General features: G+C 48.0%; 2 protein-coding genes across 2 annotated transcripts in view; both read right to left on the bottom strand.

Moving 5' to 3' along the window:
• LOC308578060 (putative helicase senataxin) overlaps positions 1-20,766 on the bottom strand; it is a gene marked incomplete at both ends in the record, with an annotated part of 90,178 nt that extends 69,412 nt beyond the window's left edge. Inside the window, one exon of the mRNA XM_081178343.1 lies at positions 20,608-20,766. Coding sequence (XP_081034469.1) covers positions 20,608-20,766 — 159 coding nt within the window. The remainder of the gene's footprint in view (positions 1-20,607) is intronic.
• LOC308578061 (putative helicase senataxin) overlaps positions 1-26,161 on the bottom strand; it is a gene marked incomplete at its 3' end in the record, with an annotated part of 86,377 nt that overhangs the window by 46,093 nt on the left and 14,123 nt on the right. The window contains exon 4 of the mRNA XM_081178344.1: positions 20,608-20,775. Coding sequence (XP_081034470.1) covers positions 20,608-20,775 — 168 coding nt within the window. The remainder of the gene's footprint in view (positions 1-20,607; positions 20,776-26,161) is intronic.

Below are 26,161 nucleotides of genomic sequence, written 5' to 3' on the forward strand. Positions count from 1 at the left end.
TGCTACAAAGGGAGGACATTTCCCGATGCTTCTGAATCATTCCCTGAGCAGAGAATGGGTAGCGGCAAAAAGTGAAAGCTGGAGGAGTGCTGCGGCAAGACTTGTGAAGCTATGGGGGAGTAAGTCCCCCGATGAAGCTGCATAATAGCAGACAAGGCAAAAAGCCTGGGAATAATTGGGGGGGGGGGTTGTTTTGTTCCCGGAACTGAAAAGACAGTTTGAGACAAAGGCTGTGTCTTATGCCAGACAGTGTGTATGTTCAGCAGGAATTGAAGCTGCGTCACACGATGGACACTTCAAGATGGCGGGGGCTGCTAAACGGGATGCCAGAGAGGTTCGGAGGGCTAGATTTGCTGTCTCCGACGCCCACACGCAGTGGGAGGCAATTGCTGAGCGGACTGCCAGAAGTAATACCCCAGGGAAAGCTGATACAGTATCCCAGAGAGGGTTGTGTTCCTGACACTGAAAGCTTCACAGAAGAGAGGCTTTTGAAGGAAGAATGCACAAGGGGGGGGGTGTTTCCTGTTCCTGTTAAGGGCGAGAAATCTCCAAAGCAGGAGTAGCAAGGGGAGTTGACTGCCATGTCATCCCAATCTTCACTGCAACCAGCAGGTGGCACTGCTGTGTTTGAAGCAGTGGAAAGTTTTTCCTGTGAGAAGTTTGGACAGAGTTCAAAAGTCAGGAACATTTGCAGCGTTTCCGACAGGTGACATGAAGCAAGGCCAGAGATGCAAAGATGCAGCGCAGATATGGTGACTAGCTGTTCCAGTACAGAGATGCAAGAATCTTTTGTGCTAGATTCTGAGGCGAAGAAACACCTTTGTGGAAGATGGAACTGGTTCACCGCGTGTACACCACAGAAGGGTCTGATCCACCAGTCGGGTGGAGACTTCTTGGAGGTACATAGCACCGGGATCGTGGAACCGAAAAGCTGTAAAGTTGTGATGTCTAATGTGTTTTTCATTCCAGGTTGAGAAGCCCAGCTGATGCAGCCTGGATGTTCTGTTTATGTCAACAAACAGCGTGCAACCATCCAGAAGAACGAAAGCGACATTATAAATAATGGCTTGTTCTTACTATGTTGTGATGTTAACATGGGGGATGGTGGGAAAGTTGGAGAGACAAGTGATGCTATGTCTGATAACCATCTTTTTCATGCAGGATGTGTGCCTGGGTCTTCCAGATTGCTGGTGTCTGACACGAAGATGGTCAGGTGTACCAAATGTGCTCAGGACAAAGCAAGGAAGGAGGCGATATGGGTATCTTACAAAGGCACCCTATTGGTAATGGAGATTCTGATGTATGGATTCAGAGGTAACAGACTGACACGCTCAGCAAACATAGTTTGCAAGGCCTTTCCCTGGATTCAGACAAAGGTTCTGCTAGGGACTGCGACAAGGTAAACCCAAGATGTGCAAAGGGACCAACAGATGGGTCTGACATGTGGGTGCAGACGTCACAAGGCAGGAAGCATAGATTCTTCCTCGGGTATGGTGGCTTGTACAAAGTACTGAGACCTCATGCCAAGATGATTTTACTCACTAGGGATGTTGAGTGCAGTGAAAAATGGGGAGGAAATGTGTGTGTTTTCCAAGGCAACCCCATTGCTTCAGACTCAGATACTGAGTCTACTGCTGATGCTGAAAGTGAGGCGAGTTCCACTGATACAGTGAAAGACATGCGCCTGGTGTACAGATCTGAGACAGCTACCACCAGGTATGCTCAAGAGTTTGCTAACACAGCTATTGCAGTTTTAGCTGTGGCTAGTGGCTCGACACAGGTCTTGGAATCCGAAGTCTTGAAAGGGATACAGGGTTTGTCCTCAAAGGACGGGAAACCACACCCAAAGGCTGTAAGGGTAGACACTGTTTCCTTGGAGAAGAAAGCTGAACTGTTGGTACTAAAGGGTTAAGAGGTAACAAGTCGTTCTAATCACTGAGCAGCTGGAAGTCATTAAGCATCCAGGAATGTGAGTTTGTTTGTATAAATAGTCAGTTCACCCGTGTGTTTTCTCTCTCCCCCCGTGTTTGCTAATATGAGTTAAGTTTAGAGTAAAGTTTTCTTTATGCCGGAGATAAAAGCATGTGTGCTTTATTGCCAGGGTTTTTCTTTTGTAAATAAAGTTTTTTAACTGAGTTCCAAAGTGCTTGCTCCAGGATTCTTCATTGAAAGGTACTGACTCTCCTGCCTTCTTCAACCACTGCACGAAATTCTCTGCTGAGATAAGATTTATGGCGTTGGAAGCGCACTGGACGTTTACTTAACATTAAACTAATTAAAGTTTAATGGACATGAACCATGTCTGTCAGGGAACTGACATCGGAGCCAGAGGCGGAGGGAAGGCTCCCAAGTGATGCTGGAGAAGGACCCAGCAGGGAGAGAGGCAGCTCATCAGCTGGGGAAGGAAATCAGCGCAACACCATGGATAAAGGGGGGCAATGGGGGAATCGGCGAGAGGGCTCCAGGACTCCTCACCGGACACCAGCGGGGAGAGCACGGGTCCTCCGCTACCCACACCCTCCCTGCGCAGAAGACTTCCACGCAGGGAGAGTAGGAGGAGACTTGGCGTCAAACAGCTTTTATGCTGGAAAAGGTTTAAGAAACGCCCACTGACGGATTCTGCTAGCGACTGAAACAGCCACGAAGTGAAGGGCTGTCCAGACAAAAAGGTTTAACCAGGCAACCTAGCCAGGAGTGGCGGCAACTTACGCACGAGCAACCTCTATTATTATTACAATGTCCAAAGGCCATGTGTGCCAACACCGATTCCTCAGAGAGGAATGAGGCTAGGGTTCGAGTCCCAACAAAGCCAGGTGTGAAAGTTCTTGATAGTCAGGAGAACTATGACGCCAAGACTAGTCAGAAGTGCAAGATGGTAAGGCCCAAGGCCAATCCAGTTGCATGTAGTTCCAAAGGTGGAACGGCTGGTACAGGGGTATACTGTGTGTATGACATCTGTATGGTTGTTGCAGTTACACTGATGACTACAACACTGCTCATGCATCGGGGGAGGATGTTAGGATTCTTGCTCCGTGTCTGCAGTCATGGGATTGTTGTCTATCACATGATGGTGTATGTTTTCATTCCACAGTATGGGAAGTGACGGAGACAGGATGTTTATGTTACTGTGTTCCATGAAGTGGGACTATTGTTTTTTGTTCTTTTTCTTTTTGCTGTCTGATGAGAAAGAGGAAGTATTATATGTAAATAAAAGCAGATTAGCCAAAATGCTGTGCTACTGAGTTCTGTTACGCAAACTGCAAATACTCTGTAGGATCCCTAAGTGTGCTGATGCTTCTTGCTATCAGCCACTGTGATGTTTGGGCTGAAGAAAGCTTTTGAAGCTCCCGAACGACTGACCAGGAGGGAGAGAACATGCCAGTCAGGCATGAGTCTCTGCCAGTGTCCTACACGTGAGTAGGACGATCCTAACAGTCTGTATATAGAGTGTAAATAAATAGTAGCTTAGATCTACAAAGTCCCACGCTTGTTGCTGCGTAACGCTAGAAGTATAGTGTGCATAAATCAAGCTGATTTATGTTGCTGGAGCACCCTGGAGAAGGAGGGAGATGCCTTTTTCAGTGCTGCACACATCGGAGGACACTCGGAGTTTCAGGGGCTTGCAGGCGGCCCCAGGGCAAATTCCAGCAGTTGAATCCCAACACTAAGTAAAAGCAAAAACAAAAGAAGTGCCATGGTCGGATCACTTCCTGCGATCCTTCACTTTTCTGCGATCCATCACTTTTCCGCGACCCTTCCCCTCTGCAGGGAGGTGGGACCGATTCGGATGGTCTGCCCCCGCCACTTAATGGATCCAAATGTGTCAGGGGTCTGCCTTCAAGGGAGGGAGGAGAGACAGGAACGTACAGACAGCCTCCTCCTTTGTTGAGCAGCTGCACCTTGTCAGAGTCTGGTGAAAGCGAGCCTTTAGGAGAAACGGATGACGAGAGAAAGGGGGGGGGATGCAAAGGCTCAGTCAGGCTGAGATGAGCCACGACACCACTCCCAGGGAGTTGGAAGTGCCTCTTCCGTCGCATAGTTTTTGCCAGGGAATTACACGTAAGGAAAAGAGGGGGAGAGGGGTTTTCCTGGGCTTTTATGCTGGAGGGCAAACAGGAAGAAGGCACTTCCGGAATCTGCTAGTGATTGAGGCAGGCATTGATTTTGGACCTCTGGACTGTACATAGTTTTGCACTCAATAAAACCTGTAAAAGACAGGTGGGAGTCCTGGCTGTTATCTTCGTGAGCAACCACACACACTCCTCACAAAATGGTTTCCAGAGAGTGGTAGGGAATGTTTTATCCCATGTTGATGGCCTTTCAGCGGATTCCCTGGTGAACTGCTGGAATGCGGAGTTAACCAGGGCTATCGACTGTCTGGCTCCAAAGCGCTCCAACTGAATGGAGCCCGGACAGCCCCGTGATGTTCTCCAGAGCTGAGGGCGATGAAACAATCACTGAGACAGCTAGAGAACCAGAACCAGTGAAGGGGGTGAATGTCTTGCGTGAGTGTCTGGAGATGGTTGGAGGATGGATGGCGGCTAACAGATTGAGATTGAATCCTGACAAGACAGAAGTACCGTTTCAGGGGGGCAGGGGGTGGGTGGGGGACTGTCACCATCAGTGTTTCTGCTGGGTTTGCATCAACCAAATTCAGCCTGGTTTTTTCTGTGTTTGGTGTACCAGAAAATTACCTGCTTGGTCTTTCTCCACCTGCAGAGAAAGATAGTTGGATACCTCATTGTCAGGGAACTGACATCGGAGCTAGAGGTGGAGGGAAGGCTCTCAAATGATGCTGGAGAAGGGCCCAGCAGGGAGAGAGGCAGCTCCGCAGATGGGGAAGCAAATCAGCGCAACACCAGGGATATAGAGGGGCTGATGGGGGAATCGGCTCCAGGGCTCTTCACCGGACACCAGCAGGGAGAGCACGGGTCCTCCGCTACCCACGCCCACCCTGCGCAGAAGACTTCTGCGCAGAGAGAGTAGGAGGAGACTGGGTGTCAAACAACTTTTATGTCGGAAAAGATTTAAGAAACGCCCACTGACGGATTCTGCTAGCGACTGAGGCAGCCACGAAGTGAAGGGCTGCCCAGACTGAAAGGTTTAGCAAGGCAACAAAGCCTGGAGAGGCGGCAACCTACGCACGAGCAACCCATACACATTACAGCAATCCGTCAGTTCCTGACGTCGCTCGTGCACAGCGACAGGCAGGCAGCATCATGAGCAAAACCGGAGAAGCTGGCGCCACAGAGGGAGCAGCTGGAGGGCAAAATCTGGTGGAGAGGAACCGAGATTTGGAACAGCATGTGGCTCTGCTGACGGCGCGGCTGGACGAAAGGCGGTCTCAGGATGCTCAGGTCAGACCCACCCCCGTAGCAAGGAAGGTACCGGGACTGGTACACAAGTTTGGAGGGAAACCCCAGGACTACAGTGCGATCCGAACGGAAATAGAGTACGCTTTGGAACTGCAACAGAAGGATTTTGCAGACGATGGGGAGAGGGTTGCCTATATTGTTGGACATCTGCAGGATGGGGCCAGAGATTTGATCAGGCCCCTAATGGCAACGCAGAATGCCGCGATGGATGCGATCCAGGCGATGGATGCAATGTATTCCAGTGATGTACAGCAAAGTGTGACTCGGTGGGAACTGATGGGTTGCAAACAGGGGAACCAGTCAGTTAGAGACTACTGGTCACGCTTTGCCATGTTAGTCCACCGGCTCGGGTGGGATTTGGACTCGGAACCTATCCAAATGCTGTTTGAGGAGGGGTTGTCCCCAACGGTGAAGGGCGAGCTTTCCCGCGCACCCCGCCCGCAGTCGATGGATCAGCTGACCAAGGCTGCGCTTGCGATTGGTGTAAGGCAGGAAGCGCGGACCCAGGAGAAGCGGGAAGGGAGAGAGCAACGTTACCATGACTACCGCATTGCTGAAATACCAAGGCAGCCTTCCCTGCCGGCAGAGCCCATGGAAATAGATGGGGCGCGTGCGGGGGAGATTTCAAACTCCAGTGAAGGTCGCAAAAGAGAGGGAAAGGATGGGAGAACCACCAAGAAGTGTTTTCTCTGCCAGCGGCCAGGACATTTTGCCAGGGTCTGCCCGCAAAGAAAGGCCTGGCAAGGGATGGTGGGAGCTGCAGGGGGTGAGGAGGAGATGGTAAAGGAGCAGGGAAACGCCAAAGCTTGGCTGCCACTCAGCGGGCACAGCAGCCAGGCCAGCAACCAATAGAAGTGCCCAAACCAGACCCCCCCAGGGCGGCTATAGCCATAGAAGTGGTGCTAGAACTCCCAAATGGGCACCCAGTCAAGGTGAAAGGGCTGTTGGATTCAGGCAGTTCCTGCAATTTCTTCAGCAAGGACTTTGCACTAGAGCACCAGCTCCACCTGCTGCCCCTGGATTTCCCCTTGCAAGTAACCACCATTGATGGCAGGGAGCTTCTGGGAGGGGAAGTGACGCACCAGACCCCACCAATGAGAATGAGGGTTTCCAGGCACATGGAGACTATCGCCTTTCACGTAGCCTCACTGGCAGGGCCCCCAATAATATTAGGCATGAGCTGGCTAGCACAACATGATCCAGTGGTGGCATGGCATCAGAGAACGGTCACCTTTGGGTCCGCTTACTGCTTGGAACACTGTCTAGGGGGAGAAACCCCAAGGATGACTGTGGCCAGGGTGGCTGGGATAGCTGTGGAGCCGAAAGGGGAGGTGCCACCACAATATGCTGACCTGCAGGAGGTCTTCAGCGAGAAGGAGGCAGATAAGACTACCCCCACATAGGCCCTTTGACTGCCAAATCAACTTGCTCCCTGGGGCGCAGCTACCAGTGGGTAAACTGTATGCCATGTCGGACAGGGAGATGAAGGAGTTGCGGGAGTTTATTGACAAGAACCTGAAGAGGGGGTTCATAAGGGAATCAAAGGTGGGGGGGGCAGTCCGGTGTTCTTTGTGGACAAAAAAGGGACTAACCAGCCCAGATTGGTCGTAGATTTTAGGGCGTTAAATTTGGTATCAGAACCCGTGACCTTCCCAATGCCCAGGATTGACGACATTTTAACACGGGTGAGGCAGGGGAAGATTTTTACCAAGCTGGACCTCAGGGGAGCCTACAATTTGATTAGGATGAGGGAGGGGGACGAATGGAAGACCACAATGTTCACCCCCCTGGGGGCCTTTGAGTACTTTGTTATGCCATTTGGATTACAGTCAGGCTCCGCCTGTTTTCAAGCTTTCATGCACCACATGTTGGGGTCCCTGCTGTACAAGAACTGCGTAGCTTTCTTGGACGACGTCTTAATCTATTCGGACAATGAGAAGCAACATGTCAGAGACGTCAGGGAAGTGCTGAAGAGACTGCAGAAGCACCAGTTGTGGGTCAAGCTGGAGAAATGTCAGTTTCACGCCAGAGAAGTCGAGTTTTTGGGGTACAAGTTGTCAGACAAAGGCTTAGCGATGGACCCAAGCAAGGTGCAGGCAGTGCTGGAGTGGAAGGCTCCCAAAACCCGGAAGGATGTGCAGAGGTTCCTAGGGTTCAGCAACTTCTACAGGAAGTTCATCAAGAACTTCGCCCACTTGACAGCACCCATTACAGACTGTCTCAGTAGCAAAAGGAAGTTCGCCTGGACAGAGGAGGCCCAACAATCCTTTGAAAAACTGAAGAAGGCGTTCACATCGGAAGAGCAGCTCCTGCACGTGGATCTGGAGAAACCCATGAGGCTAGAGACCGACGCGTCCGACAGAGCCATTGGGGCGGTTCTTTTGCAGCCAGGGAGGAGCAAGCAGGAATGGAGACCATGTGCCTTCTTCTCAAGAAAGCTGAACAAGTCGGAGCAAAACTATACGGTGTATGACCTCGAACTGCTTGCGATCTATGCGGCGTTTCGGCGATGGCGACATCTACTAATAGGGGCGCAGCACAAGATCCAGGTTTGCACAGATCACAAGAACTTGGAATACTGGAGGACCGCACGAGTGCTCAACCAGAGACAGATTCGATGGGCACAGGAGTTCTCCAAGTTTTCCTTCGAAATCCGATACATGCCAGGAGAGGAAAACGTGAGAGCAGATGCTCTCTCCCGGAAACCGGAGTACTTGGAAGCAGAGGGGCCACCGGAGATCCGACACGTGATCCCCGAGGACCGATGGGTGTGTGGGGGAACCTTGGTGGGGCAAGGAGAACTGGCTGGACTTACTAGAAACGACGTGTTCGCACAAACTAAAATCCGGGAACTCCGAGACGGAAGAGAAACCCAAGGAGGGTTTGAGGAGAAGGAAGGGGTGCTGTACTATAAGGGGGTGCTGTATGTACCGGGGGAGACCCTATGAGGGAAGGTACTCAAACAACTCCACGACAACCCCACAGCGGGGCACTTTGGACAGCACAAAACCATGATGCTCGTCACCAGGCAGTTCTGGTGGCCCAGGGTGAGGGAGGATGTACGGGAATATGTACGGGGTTGCGACCGCTGCCAAAGGGCAAAGGGGGAGCGGACCGCCCCAGCAGGATTACTGGAACCCTTACCCACGCCGGGGAAACCTTGGGAGGTGGTATCCATTGATTTTATGACCAATTTGCCCAAGTCCCGGGGGAAGACAGCGGTCATGGTAGTGGTCGATCTACTAACAAAAATGTGCCATTTTATAGCTTGCTCACATGCGGTCACGGCAGAGGAAACAGCCAGGTTGTTTGTACATCACATCTTCCGGTTGCATGGGGCTCCTTCGAGGGTCATCTCCGACCGCGGGAAACAATTTACTTCCCATTTCTGGAGGAAGCTCATGAGCTTGCTGCAGGTCGAAGCGGGCTTCTCTACAGCGAGACACCTAGAAACCAACGGGCAAGCAGAAAGAACGAACAGTATTCTCCAGCAATACCTACATTGCTACGTCAGCGAGAGGCAGAACGATTGGGTAGAAAAATTAGCGCTGGCTGAATTTGCGTACAATAACGCTGAACATGTGTCAACGGGAATGAGCCCGTTCATGGCCAATTATGGGTGTCACCCCAGGGCCTTCCTGGGGAGTGGGGAGGAAGGTTGGAGTGTACCGGCAGCAGAGCAGTTTGTGGAAGAAATGGAAGCCCTGCACCAGCAACTTAAGATGAACTTGGAGCGGGCCAAGGAAATTTACAAGAGGCAGGCAGACAAGCGCCGTAGGCAAGGGGAGACCATACGGGTGGGAGATCGGGTGTGGTTGTCAACCCAAGGGTTCCCTTTAAAGGGGGGGGTGCAAAAAGTTGCAACCCAGGCGGCTGGGACCGTTTGAGGTAACACAGCAGGTGAACCCTGTGGCATTCAAGCTCAAATTGCCAGACAGCATGAAGATACACCCGGTGGTCCATAGGTCCCTACTCTCGCCGTACAGGGAAGGAAGGGGATTCCCGGGGCGAGAGGGAGAAGTCACCACAAACCCGCAGGTAGAAGAGAGGGAGCACCACAACTTGGCCACAGAAATACTTGATTCAAGGTGGCGAGGGCGCCAGGTGGAGTACTTGGTGGCTTGGGAGGGAGAACCCGGGTCGGAAAACACGTGGGTTCCCGCGGAGGCAATCACTGACGGGTATCTGGTGGAGGAATTCCACCGCCTGTTCCCAGACAAACCCAAACCACTAGCGAGATTCTGGGAGGAGCAATTTGGAACCACAGACGATGAAGAGGATTTTGTGGGGTTTTCTGTCTCCGAAGGGGAGGGAGAAGAGGCTTCGGAGGAAGAAGAATCAGACTGGGAGGCCCACCCCGCGGGAAGGGAGCAGAGCGGGTGGGAAGCAGGTTTTGAATCCTCAGAGGATGGTGACAGCTCCTTCCGGGGGTTCCCCGCATCGTCGGCCGAAGAAAGGGACGAAGTTGGGTCAACAGGTCGGGCCGGGGGTGGAGGGGGTCCTGGGGGGGAGGTTGATGTCAGGGAACTGACATCAGAGCTAGAGGCGGAGGGAAGGCTCTCAAATGATGCTGGAGAAGGGCCCAGCAGAGAGAGAGGCAGCTCCGCAGATGGGGAAGCAAATCAGCGCAACACCAGGGATATAGAGGGGCTGACGGGGGAATCGGCGAGAGGGCTCCAGGACTCTTCACCGGACACCAGCGGGGAGAGCACGGGTCCTCCGCTACCCACGCCCACCCTGCGCAGAAGACTTCTGCGCAGAGAGAGTAGGAGGAGACTGGGTGTCAAACAACTTTTATGTCGGAAAAGATTTAAGAAACGCCCACTGACGGATTCTGCTAGCGACTGAGGCAGCCACGAAGTGAAGGGCTGCCCAGACTGAAAGGTTTAGCAAGGCAACAAAGCCTGGAAAGGCAGCAACTTACGCACGAGCAACGCATACACATTACACTCACCAAGATCCTTCATGTCAAAGTGCTCCTTCAGCTGAGCTAGGGTGCTTTGGTACAAAGCCTGATTCTTCCAAAACAAAAGATCATTAAAAAAACATAAACAATACTGTTTGTTTTGCCCCTCCTCTTTGACAAACACACATGCCTTGGTGAAAACCTAGAGAAAGCAATGTCTCAGTGAGTTTTGTGTCACAACACCTGGCACTCTGCTTGAGGCCATATAGGGACTTCTGTAGTTTACAGACCATTCCCTTCTGTACCTGCACTCCATCAGGTAGAAGCTGTCAGGAAAAAGCACCAAGGCAAAAGCCAGCTCCAAATGGCAGGAATGCAAAACAGGATGTTGTGGTTTGCAGATGTACTGTTGCAGAAAAGGAGGAGTCTATTCTCTGTACTGAGCACCGGATGTTAGCTCAGAGTGTCATGTGACCTGTGCTGGAAGTACAGGGGTGGAGTAGTGACTCTTCTGATGGAGTCTGAAGGGTGCAGTCACGTTTTCTATGTACTGCTGAATGACAGGAATAAAACATGTAAATAGGACTCCTGTCTGTCTCATTTCCCCTCCCTGGGGAGAATGCAGGGAGGGAGAGAAGCAGAGAGAAGCAGAGGGTGTGTTTTCCTCACTTCAAGAGGAGAATCGCCGGGTTTATGACCTTGCCTGCTGGGAGACGCAGCGGAGAGGTCATCAAGTATCCAGCTCATTTGCCTGGGGGAGGCCAGTTTACCTCTGACTGTGAGCTGAGATACTAACAGAAGCATATACAGCTCCTCCCCCAAAATCCCGTACAAAAAAAGCTGTGTTCACATCGTGATGAGAAACGTGCAGTTTCTCCTCTGCAACAATCTTGAGCATTAGTCTATGTTGGGAAACTGCCAGGGAGATAGTGTCCATCATGAGCCCCCAAGCTGGCAGTCGGACGTCCATCAATGTCCCGTAGCTCAGGCAGATCCAGCAGTTAGCGACACGAAGCCGTTCTGGAAATTCCTTGCCACATTCCAGGCTTGTGTACACTGTTTATCAGCAGATAAAAGCACAGCCAAAAGTCGCACCGCAGAAGAGCATAATTTTACAGACTTTATTTAGCTTAGAACAGAACAAAAGAAAACACGTCCATCTCAGTCAGCGTCTCTGACCAACTGACAAAACCGAAAGGAACAATAGCAGAACATAAACATCCTGTGACTAGGACATGCGCAGACTCTGTTACTTACAAAGCCTGCTCCCTTTTAAGGTGGAACGGAAATATCCTAACATCCTCCCCCTTTCCGTGTAACCTGTTTTACCTGTGGTTCACCCAATTGCAACTTTTGTACATAAACCTTAAGTTGTTCTCTGTTAACAACCTTAGACAACAGATCAGCAGGAATTTCATTTCCTGGCATGTAGGACACCTGAATACACTCCCTTGCACGATGTAGCTTAATCTGCAAGTACTTGGTTCTCTGCTTGCAACTCTCGGAGTTCAGCAAAGCCAAACAAGATCTATTGTCTTGATACACTTGTATAGGACATTTCACAGAAACCCTGATGTCCTTAAACAGTTGCATCAACCATTCACAATCCATGAGTGAAAATGACAGAGCATTGAGTTCTGCTTCACAGGAACTTAGGCTCACTGTTGTCTGCTTCCTGCACAACCAGTCAAACAGGCAGTGATTGTACATGTAGCATACTCCAGAAGTGCTTGTACCATCCGTGGTGTCACTTCCAAAACTTGCATCTGCAAAGACTTCAAGACCTCCAGTCTTCTGACTGGTGAACCTCAGCTTGTAGTGCATAGTCCCTTTCAAATAGCGGGCTATGCGCTTCAGAGCTTTCCAATCCTGAACCGTAGGATTGTTGGCATGTCTGCTAAGCAGATTACAGCTTACAGCAATGTCAGGTCTTGAACATCTGGCAATGAAATTCATCTTGCCTAGAATGCATCTGTACAGCGTTGTGTCAGGAAACGCTTCAGCAGTACTGTCTACCTGGTAACCTGTCACCATCGGTGTGTCTGCTGGGTTTGCATCAACCAAATTCAACCTGGTTAACACATCAGCAATTTTCTGTGTTTGGTGTACCAGAAAATTACCTGCTTGGTCCTTCTCCACCTGCAGAGAAAGATAGTTGGATACCTCACCAAGATCCTTCATGTCAAAGTGCTTCTTCAGCTGAGCTAGGGTGCTTTGGTAAAAAGCCTGATTCTTCCAAAACATCAGAAGATCATCAACAAAACATAAACAATACAGTTTGTTTTGCCCCTCCTCCTTGACAAACACACATGGATCAGCTTTGCCCTGGTGAAAACCTAGAGAAAGCAATGTCTCAGTGAGTTTTGTGTTCCAACACCTGGCACTCTGCTTGAGACCATATAAGGATTTCCACAGTTTACAGACCATTCCCTTCTGTATCTCCATCCCATCAGGTGGAAGCATGAACAGCTCCTCCCCAAAAATCCCGTACAAAAAAACTGTATTAATGTCATGGTGGGAAACATGCAGTTTCTCCTCCGCAGCGATCTTGAGCATCAGCCGAATGCTCTCATATTTGACTGTGGGTGAGTAGGTCTCGTGGTAATCCTGTCCTGGTACCTGTGAAAAACCTCTGGCAACCAATCTGGCTTTGTGTCTGACTACCTTGCCATTCTGGTCTGTCTTGGCCTTGAAGACCCATTTGCTGCCAACCAGTCTCATCCCTGGGACTACCGGTACCAGTTCCCAAGTTTGGTTCCTGTTCAAGGAATCAACTTCAGCCTTCATGGCATTAAGCCAAGGCTCAGCATCTTTAGAGGTTAACTCCTGAACCTCTTTGAAGCTTGAAGGTTCCCACACCTTCTCTGAGCTACTAAGAACAGCAGTTGCTGTCTTAGCAAACTCATCAGCATACCTCTTTGGAGGTCTGCCCTTGGTCGCCCTTTCAGACCTACGTACTAGACGCAAGTCTTCTGGACTCATCTCCTCTTTCTTAGGAGAAAAGTGACCAATGGTGAACAGTGGTTCTTCCAGTTCATTGTCAGACGCATCAGATGGTCTGACTGAGGCCTGTGCGCTCTTGTAGTCTGCTGTGTCATCACTGTCACTGACACCAGCAGCAGCAGCAGCGCCGCCCACTGAACTGGAATCCGAACTCTGATCATCATCATCATCATCATCATCCTCATCATCATCATCCTCATCATCATCAGCAGCAGCTTTCTCATCTTTAGCTGCTTGCTTGACATCACCTTCATCCTCCTCTGGGTAACTCTGGAAAATTCCCACATTTTCCCCCCACTTAGGATTGTACTCAACACTCCTTGTGAACTTAATGGACTTAGAGTCAGTCATCCATACCCTGTATGCACCTTTTTCGTACCCCATGAACAAACCATGTGCCCCACGCTTCCCAAGCTTGTTGGTTTGTTGTGTGCATACCCACATGTCCGAACCAAAGATTTTCAAGTGTTTGGTGTTGGGCTTCTTGCCAAACATCTTCTCATAGGGGGTACAGCCAATGGGTGATGACAATCTGCGATTAACGGTATAAACCAAATTCCCCAGAGCCTCCCCCCAAAACCTATCAGGGAGATTGGCATCATGCAACAAGGTTTTGATTCCTTGCAGCAATGTCTGATTTGCTCTCTCCGCAAGTCCATTCATCCATGGCGATCTGGGCGTTGACATGTCATGCTGGATTCCCTTTTCAGTCAGGAAAGCTTCAAACTGCTGAGAAGTAAACTCCCCGCCCCGATCAGTAAAAAAACAAGAAATACGTTTACCGTGCACATTCTCCAACCAAGCACAGAATGCCTTAAACTTTGGAAACGCTTGCGATTTCTGTTCGAGCAAATACACATGAATGTACCTGGAAAAAGAATCAATCAGAATCATGAAGTACCTTGCTCCTCCTATAGAGGGCGCTAGTGGCCCAACCAGGTCCGCATGTACTAGCTGGTAGGGTTTGGAAGCCTGCCTGCTAGACTCCTTGCCTTTTGGAGCAACCTTCACCTTGTTCTCTGCACAAGATACACATTTCATGTGAAATTTACAGGGTTTGATGTTCAAACCCTCAACCACCTCTGGCATCTTGGCCAGTGCCTTCCAAGAGAGGTGACAAAACCTTCGATGCGCATCATGAATGCAACCTGCATGAAGAACTTTGTTAGTTTGTGCAACACAACAAGAATCAGCATTATTCACAACAGCAGTGTCATCATAAGTTATATGGAACAAACCATCCATAAACTTTGCATGCAAATAGTCCTCTTTGCCTTTACTGATGACACAGACGCTCCTCTTGAAAGAAATCTGAAAACCACGCCCAGTAAGCTGTGGGACGCTCAACAAGTTGCTCGCCGCTCCTGGAACAAAAAGTACATTACTGATGGTAGTGTGCAGACTTGCAAGTTTCACAGTCCCTTCTCCTGCAATTTGCAACGTCCTTCCATCAGCCAGGTGGATCTCACCTTCCTGAGGCTTGAAGGAGATAAAGAGGTGGCGATCCTTCGAAATGTGGCGCGTACAGCCTGAATCAACAACAAAGCTGCCTTTGGCTGTTGGAGCAGTCTTTAAAGCAAGCAAACCCTTGTTTTCCTGCGGCGTGGGCTTTTGCAGCTTGCCCCCCTGCTCCTGCTCCTGGCCACCAGACGTGCCTTTAGCCTTTGGTGAAGCAGTGCCAGCAAACATCGCTTTGTTTTTCCCTGGCGTGGGCTTTCCACCCCCCTTCTGCTTCGGGCCACCTGCAGGCTTTTTCCTCTGTTTATTTCCAGTCTTTGGACAAAACCTCTGAGTATGACCTTGGTTCCCACAGTTCCAGCACTTCACAGCTGCCAACGCTTTGGCTCCCCCTGGAGGCTGGAATGCTGTCCCACTTTGCTCCCCCTGAAGCGCACAAGCCGACTCAGCTGCATTCCTTCTATCGTATTCATTTTGCAAAGTTGCCAAGACCTTTGTAGCAGTGAGGTCTTGCGCAGGGAGGGTCGCCAGCTGACTTGCCACGGCATGATAGCTTTCATCCAGGGAGTCCAGGATGAGAATAGCAAACAGTGACTCAGGCATATTGAAACCTCTCTGAGCCAATTCCTGTCTGAGATGCTGCAACTGTAAAACATGGGCTCTAAGATCTTCCCCTGGCTCCAAACGCTTCCTGTGCAGCTTTCTGAAATAAAGCAACACAGACCCAGCCTCTTGTCGGAGATGACAGGCTCTTAGCCCGTCCCACGTCTCATGGGCAGTTGCCTTGCCAGCCAAGGTGATTAACTCTTCAGGAGCTACTGAGAGCAAAATTATTCCCATGGCTCTCGAATCCTGTGCTTTCCACTCATCTGTCACAGGGGCTGGGGGGTTCTCAGAAACAGTATTCCACACTCCAAGCCTTCTCATCTGGCCCTCACAGTACCTTGCCCAGGTCTGATAGTTGTGGCCATTCAGCTTTAGTGGACACGGAGCAGTTTCTGAGGACTGTAAGAGATCCATCTCAGCTTTTTACTTGAGCCGTGAGCCCTTATTAAACTTCAGAGACTCCTTATCTTGGCAGCCATTAATCACGAAGCCTCTTTGGCACAGCTCCCAGGCCAATTAAGCCTTGCCGGAGATCAAAGACTCCTTGCGAGGTAAACAGAAAAGCCAAAAGCCTCCCTCTTTTCTTTCGCTTTTCCCACCATACCTCTTAGACGCAGTCTGTTGCAGCTTTACTCTCCTGTAGGTGCCGTGAATCTGGGCCCATAACCTTGTTGTTGGGAAACTGCCAGGGAGATAGTGTCCATCATGAGCCCCCAAGCTGGCAGTCGGACGTCCATCAATCTCCCGTAGCTCAGGCAGATCCAGCAGTTAGCGACACGAAGCCGTTCTGGAAATTCCTTGCCACATTCCAGGCTTGTGTACACTGTTTATCAGCAGATAAAAGCACAGCCAAAAGTCGCACCGCAGAAGAGCATAATTTTACAGACTTTATTTAGCTTAGAACAGAACAAAAGAAAACACGTCCATCTCAGTCAGCGTCTCTGACCAACTGACAAAACCAAAAGGAACAATAGCAGAACATAAACATCCTGTGACTAGGACATGCGCAGACTCTGTTACTTACAAAGCCTGTTCCCTTTTAAGGTGGAACGGAAATATCCTAACAGTCTAATGCTCTCATACTTGACGGTGGGTGAGTAGGTCTCGTGGTATTCCTGTCCTGGTATCTGTGAAAAACCTCTGGCGACCAGTCTGGCTTTGTGCCTGACAACCTTGCCATTCTGGTCTGTCTTGGCCTTGAAGACCCATTTGCTGCCAACCAGCCTCATTCCTGGGACTGTTGGCACCAGCTCCCAGGTTTGGTTCCTATTCAAGTAATCAACTTCAGCCTTCATGGCATTAAGCCATGGTTCAGCATCCTTTGAGGTTAATTCCTGGACCTCTTTGAAGCTTGAAGGTTCCCACACCTTTTCTGAGCTACCAAGAACAGCAGTTGCTGTCTTAGCAAACTCATCAGCAAATCTCTTTGGAGGTTTGCCTTTTGTGGCCCTTCAGATCTGCGTGCTAGACGCAAGTCTTCTGCACTCATCTCCTCCTTCTTAGGAGAAAAGAGGCCAATGGTGAACAGTGGTTCTTCCAATTCAATGTCAGACGCATCAGATGGTCTGACTGAGGCCTTTGCGCTCTTGTAGTCTGCTGTGTCATCACTGTCGCTGACAGCAGCAGCAGCGCCGCCCACTGAACTAGAATCCGAACTCTGATCATCATCCTCAGCTTCCTCATAATCTCCATCCTCCTCTGAGTGACTCTGGAAAATTCCCACATCCCCCCCCCACTTAGGATTGTACTCAACACTCTTTGTGAACCTAATGGACAGTCATGAATACCCTGTATGCACCTTTTTCGTACCCCATGAACAAACTATGTGCCCCACGCTTCCCAAGCTTGCTGCTCTGTGGGGTGCGGACCCACATGTCAGAACCAAAGATTCTCATGTGCTTGACGTAAGGTTTCTTACCAAACATCTTCTCATAGGGAGCACAACCAATAGGCGATGACAGTCTCCTATTATACGTATAAACAAAAGTATTCAAAGACTCCGCCCAATATTTCTCAGGGAGATTGGCATCATGCAACAAGGTTTTTAGGCCTTGCAGCAAAGTTTGGTTTGCCCACTTGCAAAGTCCATTCTCCCATGGAGATCTGGGACTTGAGAGGTCGTGCTGGAGTCCCTTCTCAGTCAGGAAAGCTTCAAACTGCTGAGAAGTGAACTCCCCGCCTCGATCAGTAAACAAACAGCCAATGCGTTTACTGTGAGCATTCTCCAACCAAGCACAGAACGCCTTGAACCTAGGAAACACTTCTGACTTCTGCTGGAGCATAAACACATGAATGTACCTGGAAAAAGAATCAATTAAAACCATGAAGTACCTTGCTCCACCCAAAGAGGGAGCAAGTGGATCAACCAGGTCTGCGTGGACTAGCTGGTAGGGTTTGGAAGCCTGTCTGCTAGACACCTTGCCTTTTGGAGCAACCTTCACCTTGTTCTCTGCACAAGATACACATTTCATGTGAAACTTACAGGGCTTGATGTTCAAACCCTGAACCAACCCAGGCATTTTGGCCAGTGCCTGCCAAGACATGTGACCAAATCTTCGGTGCACCTCGTGAATACATCCTGCATGAAGAACTTTGTTAGTTTGTGCAACACAACAAGATTCAACATTAGATACACCAACAGCTTTGTCATCATAAGTTATCAAGAACAAGCCATCGACAAACTTTGCATGCAAAATGTCCTCTTTGCCCTCCCTGATGACACAGATGCCCTTCTTGAAAGAAATCTCAAAGTTTTGCTCAGTCAGCTGTGGGATGCTGAGCAAATTGTCTGCAGAATCTGGAACAAAAAGTACTTTGCTGATGATTGTATGCAGACTTGCCAGTTTCACTGTCCCGACTCCTGCAACTCTCAGAGTCTTACCATCAGCCTGCTGAATTTCCCCAGCCTGAGGTGTGAAGGAAATAAACAGATGCCGATCCTTCGCTACGTGCGTCAACGCTCCTGAATCCACAACCAATCTGCCTTTGGAGAAGCAGTTCCAGCAAACAAAGCCTTGTTTTTCACCAGCTTGGGTTTCTTGCCCCCCTGCTTCTGGCCATCTGCAGGCTTCTTCTTTTGTTTCCCTCCAGCCTTTGGGCAATGACACTGAATGTGACCTTGATTTCCACAGTTGCAGCACTTCACAGCTGCCAATGCCTTGGCTCCCCCTGGAGGCTGGAATGCTGTGCCACACTGCTCCCCCTGAAGCACACAAGCTGGTTCAGCTGCATTCCTCCAATCATATTTGTTTTGCAAGGTCACCAAAACGTTTGAAGCAGTGAGCTCCTGCGCAGGAAGAGTTGCCAGCTGGCTCGCCACAGCGCAGCAGCTCACATCTAAAGAATCCAGGATAAGGGTTGCAAGCAGAGATTCTGTCATGTTGAAACCTCTTTGAGTCAATTCCTGTCTGAGTTTCTGTAACTCTCGGACATGACTTCTGAGGTCCCCCCCCCCCGGCTCCAAGCACTTCTTGTGCAGCTTTTTGAAGTAAAGCAACACAGACCTAGCTTCTTGTTGGAGATGTGAGGCCTGAAGCCCCTCCCACATCTCACGCGAGCTGGTCTTGCCAGCCAGGGTAATTAACTCTTCTGGAGCTACTGAGAGCAGAATTACCCCCATGGCTCTTGAATCTTGTACAACCCATGCATCAATCAGAGGTGCTTGGGGGTCCTCAGAAACAGTGTGCCACACACCAAGCCTTCTCAACTGGCCCTTGCAGTGCCTTGCCCAGGTCTGATAACTGTGGCCATTAAACTTTGGGCACGGAACCCCATCTGAGGCTTGTAAAAGATCCATTCCTGCTCTTCACGCAAGCCTTGGAACTGGATACAATTTACAATCAGCCTTATCTTAAGCACGTCGTAAATCAGACATAGCGTGCTTCTCTCGCCGGCCTAATTGGTTCTTGGCACAGACTTCAAAAGCCTTCTAGCTGTGGCCGGGACAATCAGCTTCACATACCTCTGTCTCTGCTGGGAGCCATCGGCAGTCTTACTCTCCTGTAAGCGCCATGGATCTGGGCCCGAAACCCTTTTGTTGGGATACTGCCAGGAGTCGGGGGCATCAGGCAGGCATCAGACAGGCCCCCAGCTGGCTCCAGCCACCAGTTGGCAGCCGGTCTCCCTTGGAACAGCATCAAACAGTGACACAAGCCTCAGATACGTTTAGAGACCCGTGCACGCTCTGTCAGCAGAGTGTGTAAATCACCTCACAGCAGAAGAGGCAGGCAGAGAGATGTGCAAGCATAATGTACAGCATTTATTCAGCATAGTTCAGGAACAAAGGAAAACATGTCTGCATCCCTTCGTGTCCAGCAAAACAGCAAAGCAAAAGCTATATGCAAACGGAAGTTCCCAGCGAGTGCTGAAAGTAAACAGGCATGTGACACACAACAGCCTGTTCCTGAATGGGGCAACTGTGCCCCTGAAGGACCAGGTGCGCAGCCTGGGAGTCATTTTGGACTCACAGCTGTCCATGGAGTCCCAGGTTAATTCTATGTCCAGGGCAGCTGTCTACCAGCTCCACCTGGTACGCAGGCTGAGACCCTACCTGCCTGTGCACTGTCCCACCAGAGTTATACATGGTCTGGTTATCTCCTGCTTGGACTACTGCAATGCGCTCTATGTGGGACTACCTTTGAAGGTGACTTGGAATGTACAACTAATCCAGAATGCAGCAGCTAGACTGGTGACTGGGAGTGGCTGCCGAGACCATATAACACTGGTCCTGAAAGATGTACCTTGGCTCTCAGTATGTTTCCCAATACAATTCAAAGTGTTGGTGCTGACCTTTAAATCCCTAAACACCCTTGGCCCAGTATACCTGAAGGAGCGTCTCCACCCCCATCATCCAGCATGAACACAGAGAACCAGCACCGAGGGCCTTCTGGCGGTTCCCACTGCGAGAAGTGAAGTGACAGGGAACCAGACAGAGAGCCTTCTCAGTAGTGGCGCCCTGTGGAACGCCCTCCCATCAGATGTCAAGGAGATGAGTAACTATATTACCTTCAGTAGATATCTGAAGGCAGCCCTGTATAGGGAAGCTTTTTAAGGCTTAATGTTTTACTATGTCTTTATATACGCTGGAAGCTGCATATGGAAGGCAGGGTACAAATAAATTATATTATTATTATTATTATTATTATTATTATTATTATTATTATTATTATTATTGGAATGCCATTTGTTGTCCAGCCTTCTCGATATTCTCACACATCTTACAAGGACCAGCACATGCAGGGTGTTACTAACCTGACCTACCTTGCTGAGGATTCGGTAAAGGAGCCCAAGGATAGTCTTACATTTCCCAGTCCCAGGTGGCCCATGGATCAAGCAAACTTTGGGCAATGAAGGCAGCTTCATCACGAAGGTGTAAGCAGTTTCAATAGCTGTCCTTTGATCTTCATTAAGCTCCTTCATGTACGAAGACTGTGGGGCAAAGGAGAGGACAAAGGTGCATCTCTCACCAGAACGGACCGTTCCGAGATTTCTGTGACCTAGTTCACACTAATACAATGCCAAACCATGGCTTAGTGTGAGCATGTGGGTTCGCAGAACAGGAGACTGTGATGGCTTTGCTTACAGTATTCTACTGCTGTGAGCTAGGTCTTGGTTTGGGCTACAGCAAGTTTTCCAAACTTAAGCCTGTGGTTTGCCTCACTTAAAGTTTGAACCACATGTCCAAGTCCAGAAGACACATGCAAGCCAAACCATGGTTTAGCTCACAGTAGCAGGACCTCAAGGCGAATCAAACTAGCCACCATCTCCTCTTTGAGCACCTGCAAGTTTGCACTAAGCCATGGTTTGGTTTAGCATTTTGTGCAAACTGACCCTGCGTTATCTGTCCTCACTTCAGAGGTACAAAAGCCCCAAGGATTTGGAAGTCTCTCTTCAATGGACCTCTCATTTTGCAGAAAATTGCCACAGGAATGTTATCACAATGTCATTCTCTCCTAAGGCCCAAGTTCAACTTTCAGGAAGAAGAGTGGGGTATAAATTGAATAAATAAATGAAGAGGAAGGAGGAGACTGTGGAAGACTGCTGCTGATGTTCATCAGCTTTGTGCCAACCAGATGTTTTGGACTACCAGTCCCATCAGCCCTGGCCAGCACGGCCAATGGTTGGAGGTGATGGGAGTTGTAGCCCCAAACACCTGGGGAGTGTCAGGCTGGGGGAAGGTTGGCTTAAGACAGGTAATGTGCGCTCAAGCTTAATTTTGGCTATGGAAAGACAGGTGGGACTCAGTGAATTTCCCAAGCAGCTAAATTTCACATCCATGTGAGATACAGCCAAACAGGAGACAAAAAAGGTGTAGATGGAATTATGCACTGGGTAGTGGCAGGGGGACCTTTTCAGTCCAAGGGCCACATTCCTTCCAGAACAACATTCTGAGGGCCACGTGGCAGGGACAAAAGTGAGCAACGCAAACATGGTGGGTTTTACCTTTCTTCACATTCAAGACACCACTCTCCTCCCAAATTCAGGCAAGCAAGAGGCTTGATCAGAGCTCAAGGACACATCCCAACCAGGCAGATAACACCACCACCACTCAAGGAGGGTGCAAAGCAAGGCCAGTGAAGGGCAAGGCCTGGGTGTCTCTAATTCATTCTCGCATTGCTGGATCATGTGATCCTTATTTACATTCCACACTGCTGGAAGTGTGGGAACATAAACTCAGACAAGAGAACTTCCGTTCTCTGTGTTTTTATTTTTCTGCTCTTTGTTCTCTGCTTTGGGACAGAAGACGTGTGTGAGAGACACTGCTCACACCAGTCATGTTTTGTTGTTTTGATTTGCTGTAAATTAATAAATTTCGTGATGTCACACGCCTACACAGCCTCGCTTCTTGCAGAACTCTGCTAAGCATGCATACAGCTCCACTGGATGTATGTCGCAGTTCTCCTGCGTACAGAGGAATGTACGCACACTGGGGACAGTGTGTGTGGCCTAGGCAGACTTGCAAGTGCCAGTCAGAGAGGCCTGGAGGGACTTCTGGTGGAGCGCGATCCTGCCGCAAGCAAGGATTTTTCCGAGAGGAGAATCCTGTGCTATTTCGGGCGAAAAGGGGTGCTACAGGGCGCAGTAGCCCCCAAATTTAATCTCGGGGGGGGGTCACCCGGAGTGACAGGTTCCCAGCGAAGCCAGGAGCAGCCCGCCCGGCCATCAGGTAACTCCAAAAGGAGCGAAGAGAACGGCGGAGCGGGGCTGCGGGCTACGGGAAGCCATTTTCTACACCCGAATAGCGAAGCCCTGAGCTTGCAAGAGAAGCGCTCCATTCTCAAATAGAAGAAATTCGGACCTAATTGGATTATAATTTCATGGTAACAAATCAAGTAAAGATTCGAAATAGAAAGAGAAAAAATTGGAGTTCAGCTGTCATCTGGAATCAGGATAGACGTAACGCGGCGCGCAGAGCTGGAAAGGGAAAGTGAGTTGCCACTGGCGGTTACTGTTTTCTTTCTCTCCTAGAACTTTATTTAAAAGTAACTCTTTAAGAAGCTACAAAGTTTTAAGACTGCTAAAGTTAGAAAGGGAGAGCAGAAAGTTAAGATTGAAGAAGTTTGTGGTCTTTGATGCAACGGAGGGAAACAGAAGGCTGAAGTGCTTTGTTACTTTCACTTTTAAAAGAACAAAGAACACTGAAACGGAAAAGGAGCTTCCGACTCCATTATTAAAACTCTATTGGAACGACGGTTAGGTGGAAACAGCGGATAAAGGTCTTTTTAGACTTTATTATGGGAATCCTTAATGCTAAATAGGATTATAGCTGCCTCTGTCACTTAAGCATATTAATTACAATTGGGAACCCCCTTTTTTTTTCTTTCCTTTTTTATGAATTGGGAACTTTTAAGTCTAAAACTGCATATATTAAAGGAACTGTCTGTTACCCTAGTGGAAGGAACGAGCTACTACAATTTGTTTTTCTCTGATTTTTTTTTCCTGGCGAAGGAATATAATACTGAGGGATATAATACTGAGAAGTGACTTGTGCCTTTTTAGTCGAGTGAAGGGTTCTGCGTTTGTTTTTATTGTTTTTTTCTTCATCTTTTTGGGAATTTTGCCTCTGAGATTTTGTCACTTGGATATAATTTTGGACCTTTGTCATTTGGATATAATTTTTTTGGAACGTGATTAATTGGATATAATCTTGGAAAGGGTTTTTTATGGGAAGATTTCTGGGAAGCCTTGTGGGAAGATTTTTGGAAATTTTTGGAAATTCCTTTTCCTTTGGGCGAGGTATTGGATTTATCTGGGAAGCAATTTTTTTCTGAGGAATAGCCTAATTGGTGGCAAGAAGATTTAGTTTGTTTTGTTCCGGTTTCTACTCTGATCTTATACTCTTCATCATCCTCATCACCCCCAAACTACAGTTGAACTATATGATATAATTAGAAATTGGAAAATTGACAAAGTGTAAAAGTGTAAAAATTGGTTCAATCAATATTTGAAGATTGTTTGAATAATAAGGAATAATTAATAAAGATGTCACACCAGCAAAAGAAAGGGGCAGATGGGGGGACACCAGTAGAGAGGAAGGGGTCCAAACAAGAAACAGAGTTTAAAGCAGAAATTTTGAGAATGTTTGCCGAAATAAAACAAAGTGAAAAGAATTTAGAATCAAAACTAGAATCAGTAGATAATAAGATTGGGAAAATGGATAAAAAAAATTGATGAGACAGTTAATGAACTTAAAGGACAATTAAAAGAGGTATCTAAGAGAACTCAATCGCTGGAGGAAGGATTTAAGAGGACGAAACAAGAAATGAAGGAAGTGAAGCGAGAGGAAGAGAGGATTAGAGTGGAGATGTTGGAATTAAATAAATCACAAGAAGAAATTAAAGATTTGATTGCTATGAATGAATTGCGACAGAGGGAAGTTAATCTGAGGTTGAGAGCTATTCCGGAAATACAGAATGAAAATATTAAAGACAGACTGATATCGGAATTAGCCCAATGGATGGAATTACCAATAGAAGAGAAGAAGAAGAAGAGTTTGGATTTGATATCCCGCCTTTCACTCCCTTTAAGGAGTCTCAAAGCGGCTAACATTCTCCTTTCCCTTCCTCCCCCACAACAAACACTCTGTGAGGTGAGTGGGGCTGAGAGACTTCAAAGAAGTGTGACTAGCCCAAGGTCACCCAGCAGCTGCATGTGAAGGAGCGGAGACGCGAACCCGGTTCCCCAGATTACGAGACTACCGCTCTTAACCACTACACCACACTGGCAAGAGGTAGCTAAAACAGTACAAAATGCGTTTAGAATGAGAGTAAGAACATCAAAAACAAGAAAATTCCCAGGAGACTGTCTAATCACCTTGAAGGACAGGGAAATGAGAAATTTGATATTACAGAAGAACAGAGAGAAAATATTGTATATAGATGGAAGTTATATAATCATCTTTAAAGATATACCAATAAGATTATTGAAACGAAGAGACCCATATAAACCACTGGTGCAGGTCCTTAAGAAAAACAACATTGAATTCAGGTGGGAATTTCTGGAGGGAATTTCATTTTTCTACAAAACCAAAAAGCGCAGATTGACGAGTCCAGAAGAAACAGGGAAGTTTCTGAGAAGGTATAAGGAACTAAAAGTAGAAGATGGAGAAATTGGAGAAGTCAAAGGAGCAGAAAAAGGAGCAGGTGCCCAGGATGAATTAGAATCGGGGGAAGAAGAAGAAGAGGAGAATGGGGAAATTTTAGGAGAAGAAAAAGAAGAGGAAGAAGGAGAGTCAGATAAATTATAAAAGCGTAAAAAGCAAACTAAATTTATTTAATTGGAAATCACCATGGCACTAAAATTATGGAATTGGAATATTAATGGAATGAATGAGGGGGGGGGGGACGGAATAAAATTGAACAATTTTTTAAAAAGAACAATCGGGACATTATATGTTTACAAGAGACACACGTCGCAAGGAAACATAGGAAAATTTTGATTAACAAAAGATTAGGAAACAAATTTGTATCTTCAGATAAAGAGAAAAAAGAGGGGTAGTTCTATATATCAAAAGTAAAACTGAATCACAACAAATCTTCAAAGATAAAGAAGGAAGGATGATTGCAGTACGGATCAAATGGCAGGGCGAAAATTTGATAATTGTCGGGATCTATGCACCTAATGGAAACAAGACAGATTTTTATAAATCTTTAGAAGAAAAACTATTTGAATATATGGACCAGAAAATCATAGTAATGGGAGACATGAATGGAGTGGTCTCATTGGAAATGGACAGACTAAGAGATGGATCAAACAAAGAAGGAAAATTACCTAAGACTTTTTTCGCAATGGTAAAGAATTATAATTTGATCGATATTTGGAGACTCAGATATCCATTGGAAAAACAATTCAGTTCTTTCTGAACCGAATCAGTCAATGTCAAGAATAGATCAAATATGGGTGTTGAACGATTTGACTCCAAGAATTCTTCAAATTGAGATCCAACCAAGAATAATTTCAGACCATAATCCAATAAAAATGGAATTGAAAGGATTCGAGGAAAGAACCTTTAGATGGAGAATCAATGATTACCTCTTCGACGATCAAAAAATCATTGAAAAAGCACAAAAGAAACTAACTGAGTATTTTGTGGACAACAGCAATAAAGGAACGAAGATGAGTGTAGTATGGGATGCAAGCAAGGCAGTGATGAGAGGTTTCTTTATCCAACAGAATTCTTTGAAGAACAAGAATAGAGAAAAAGGGGGGAAAAGAAATCCTAAAGCAGATTATGGACAATGAACAAAAATTAATTAAAAATAACCAAATTAAAAAACCAAATAATTTAAAAATAAAACAAGAGATTAAGACTTTA

Source organism: Podarcis bocagei (assembly GCF_964188305.1).
Source record: "Podarcis bocagei genome assembly, chromosome: W".
NCBI lineage: Eukaryota > Metazoa > Chordata > Lepidosauria > Squamata > Lacertidae > Podarcis > Podarcis bocagei.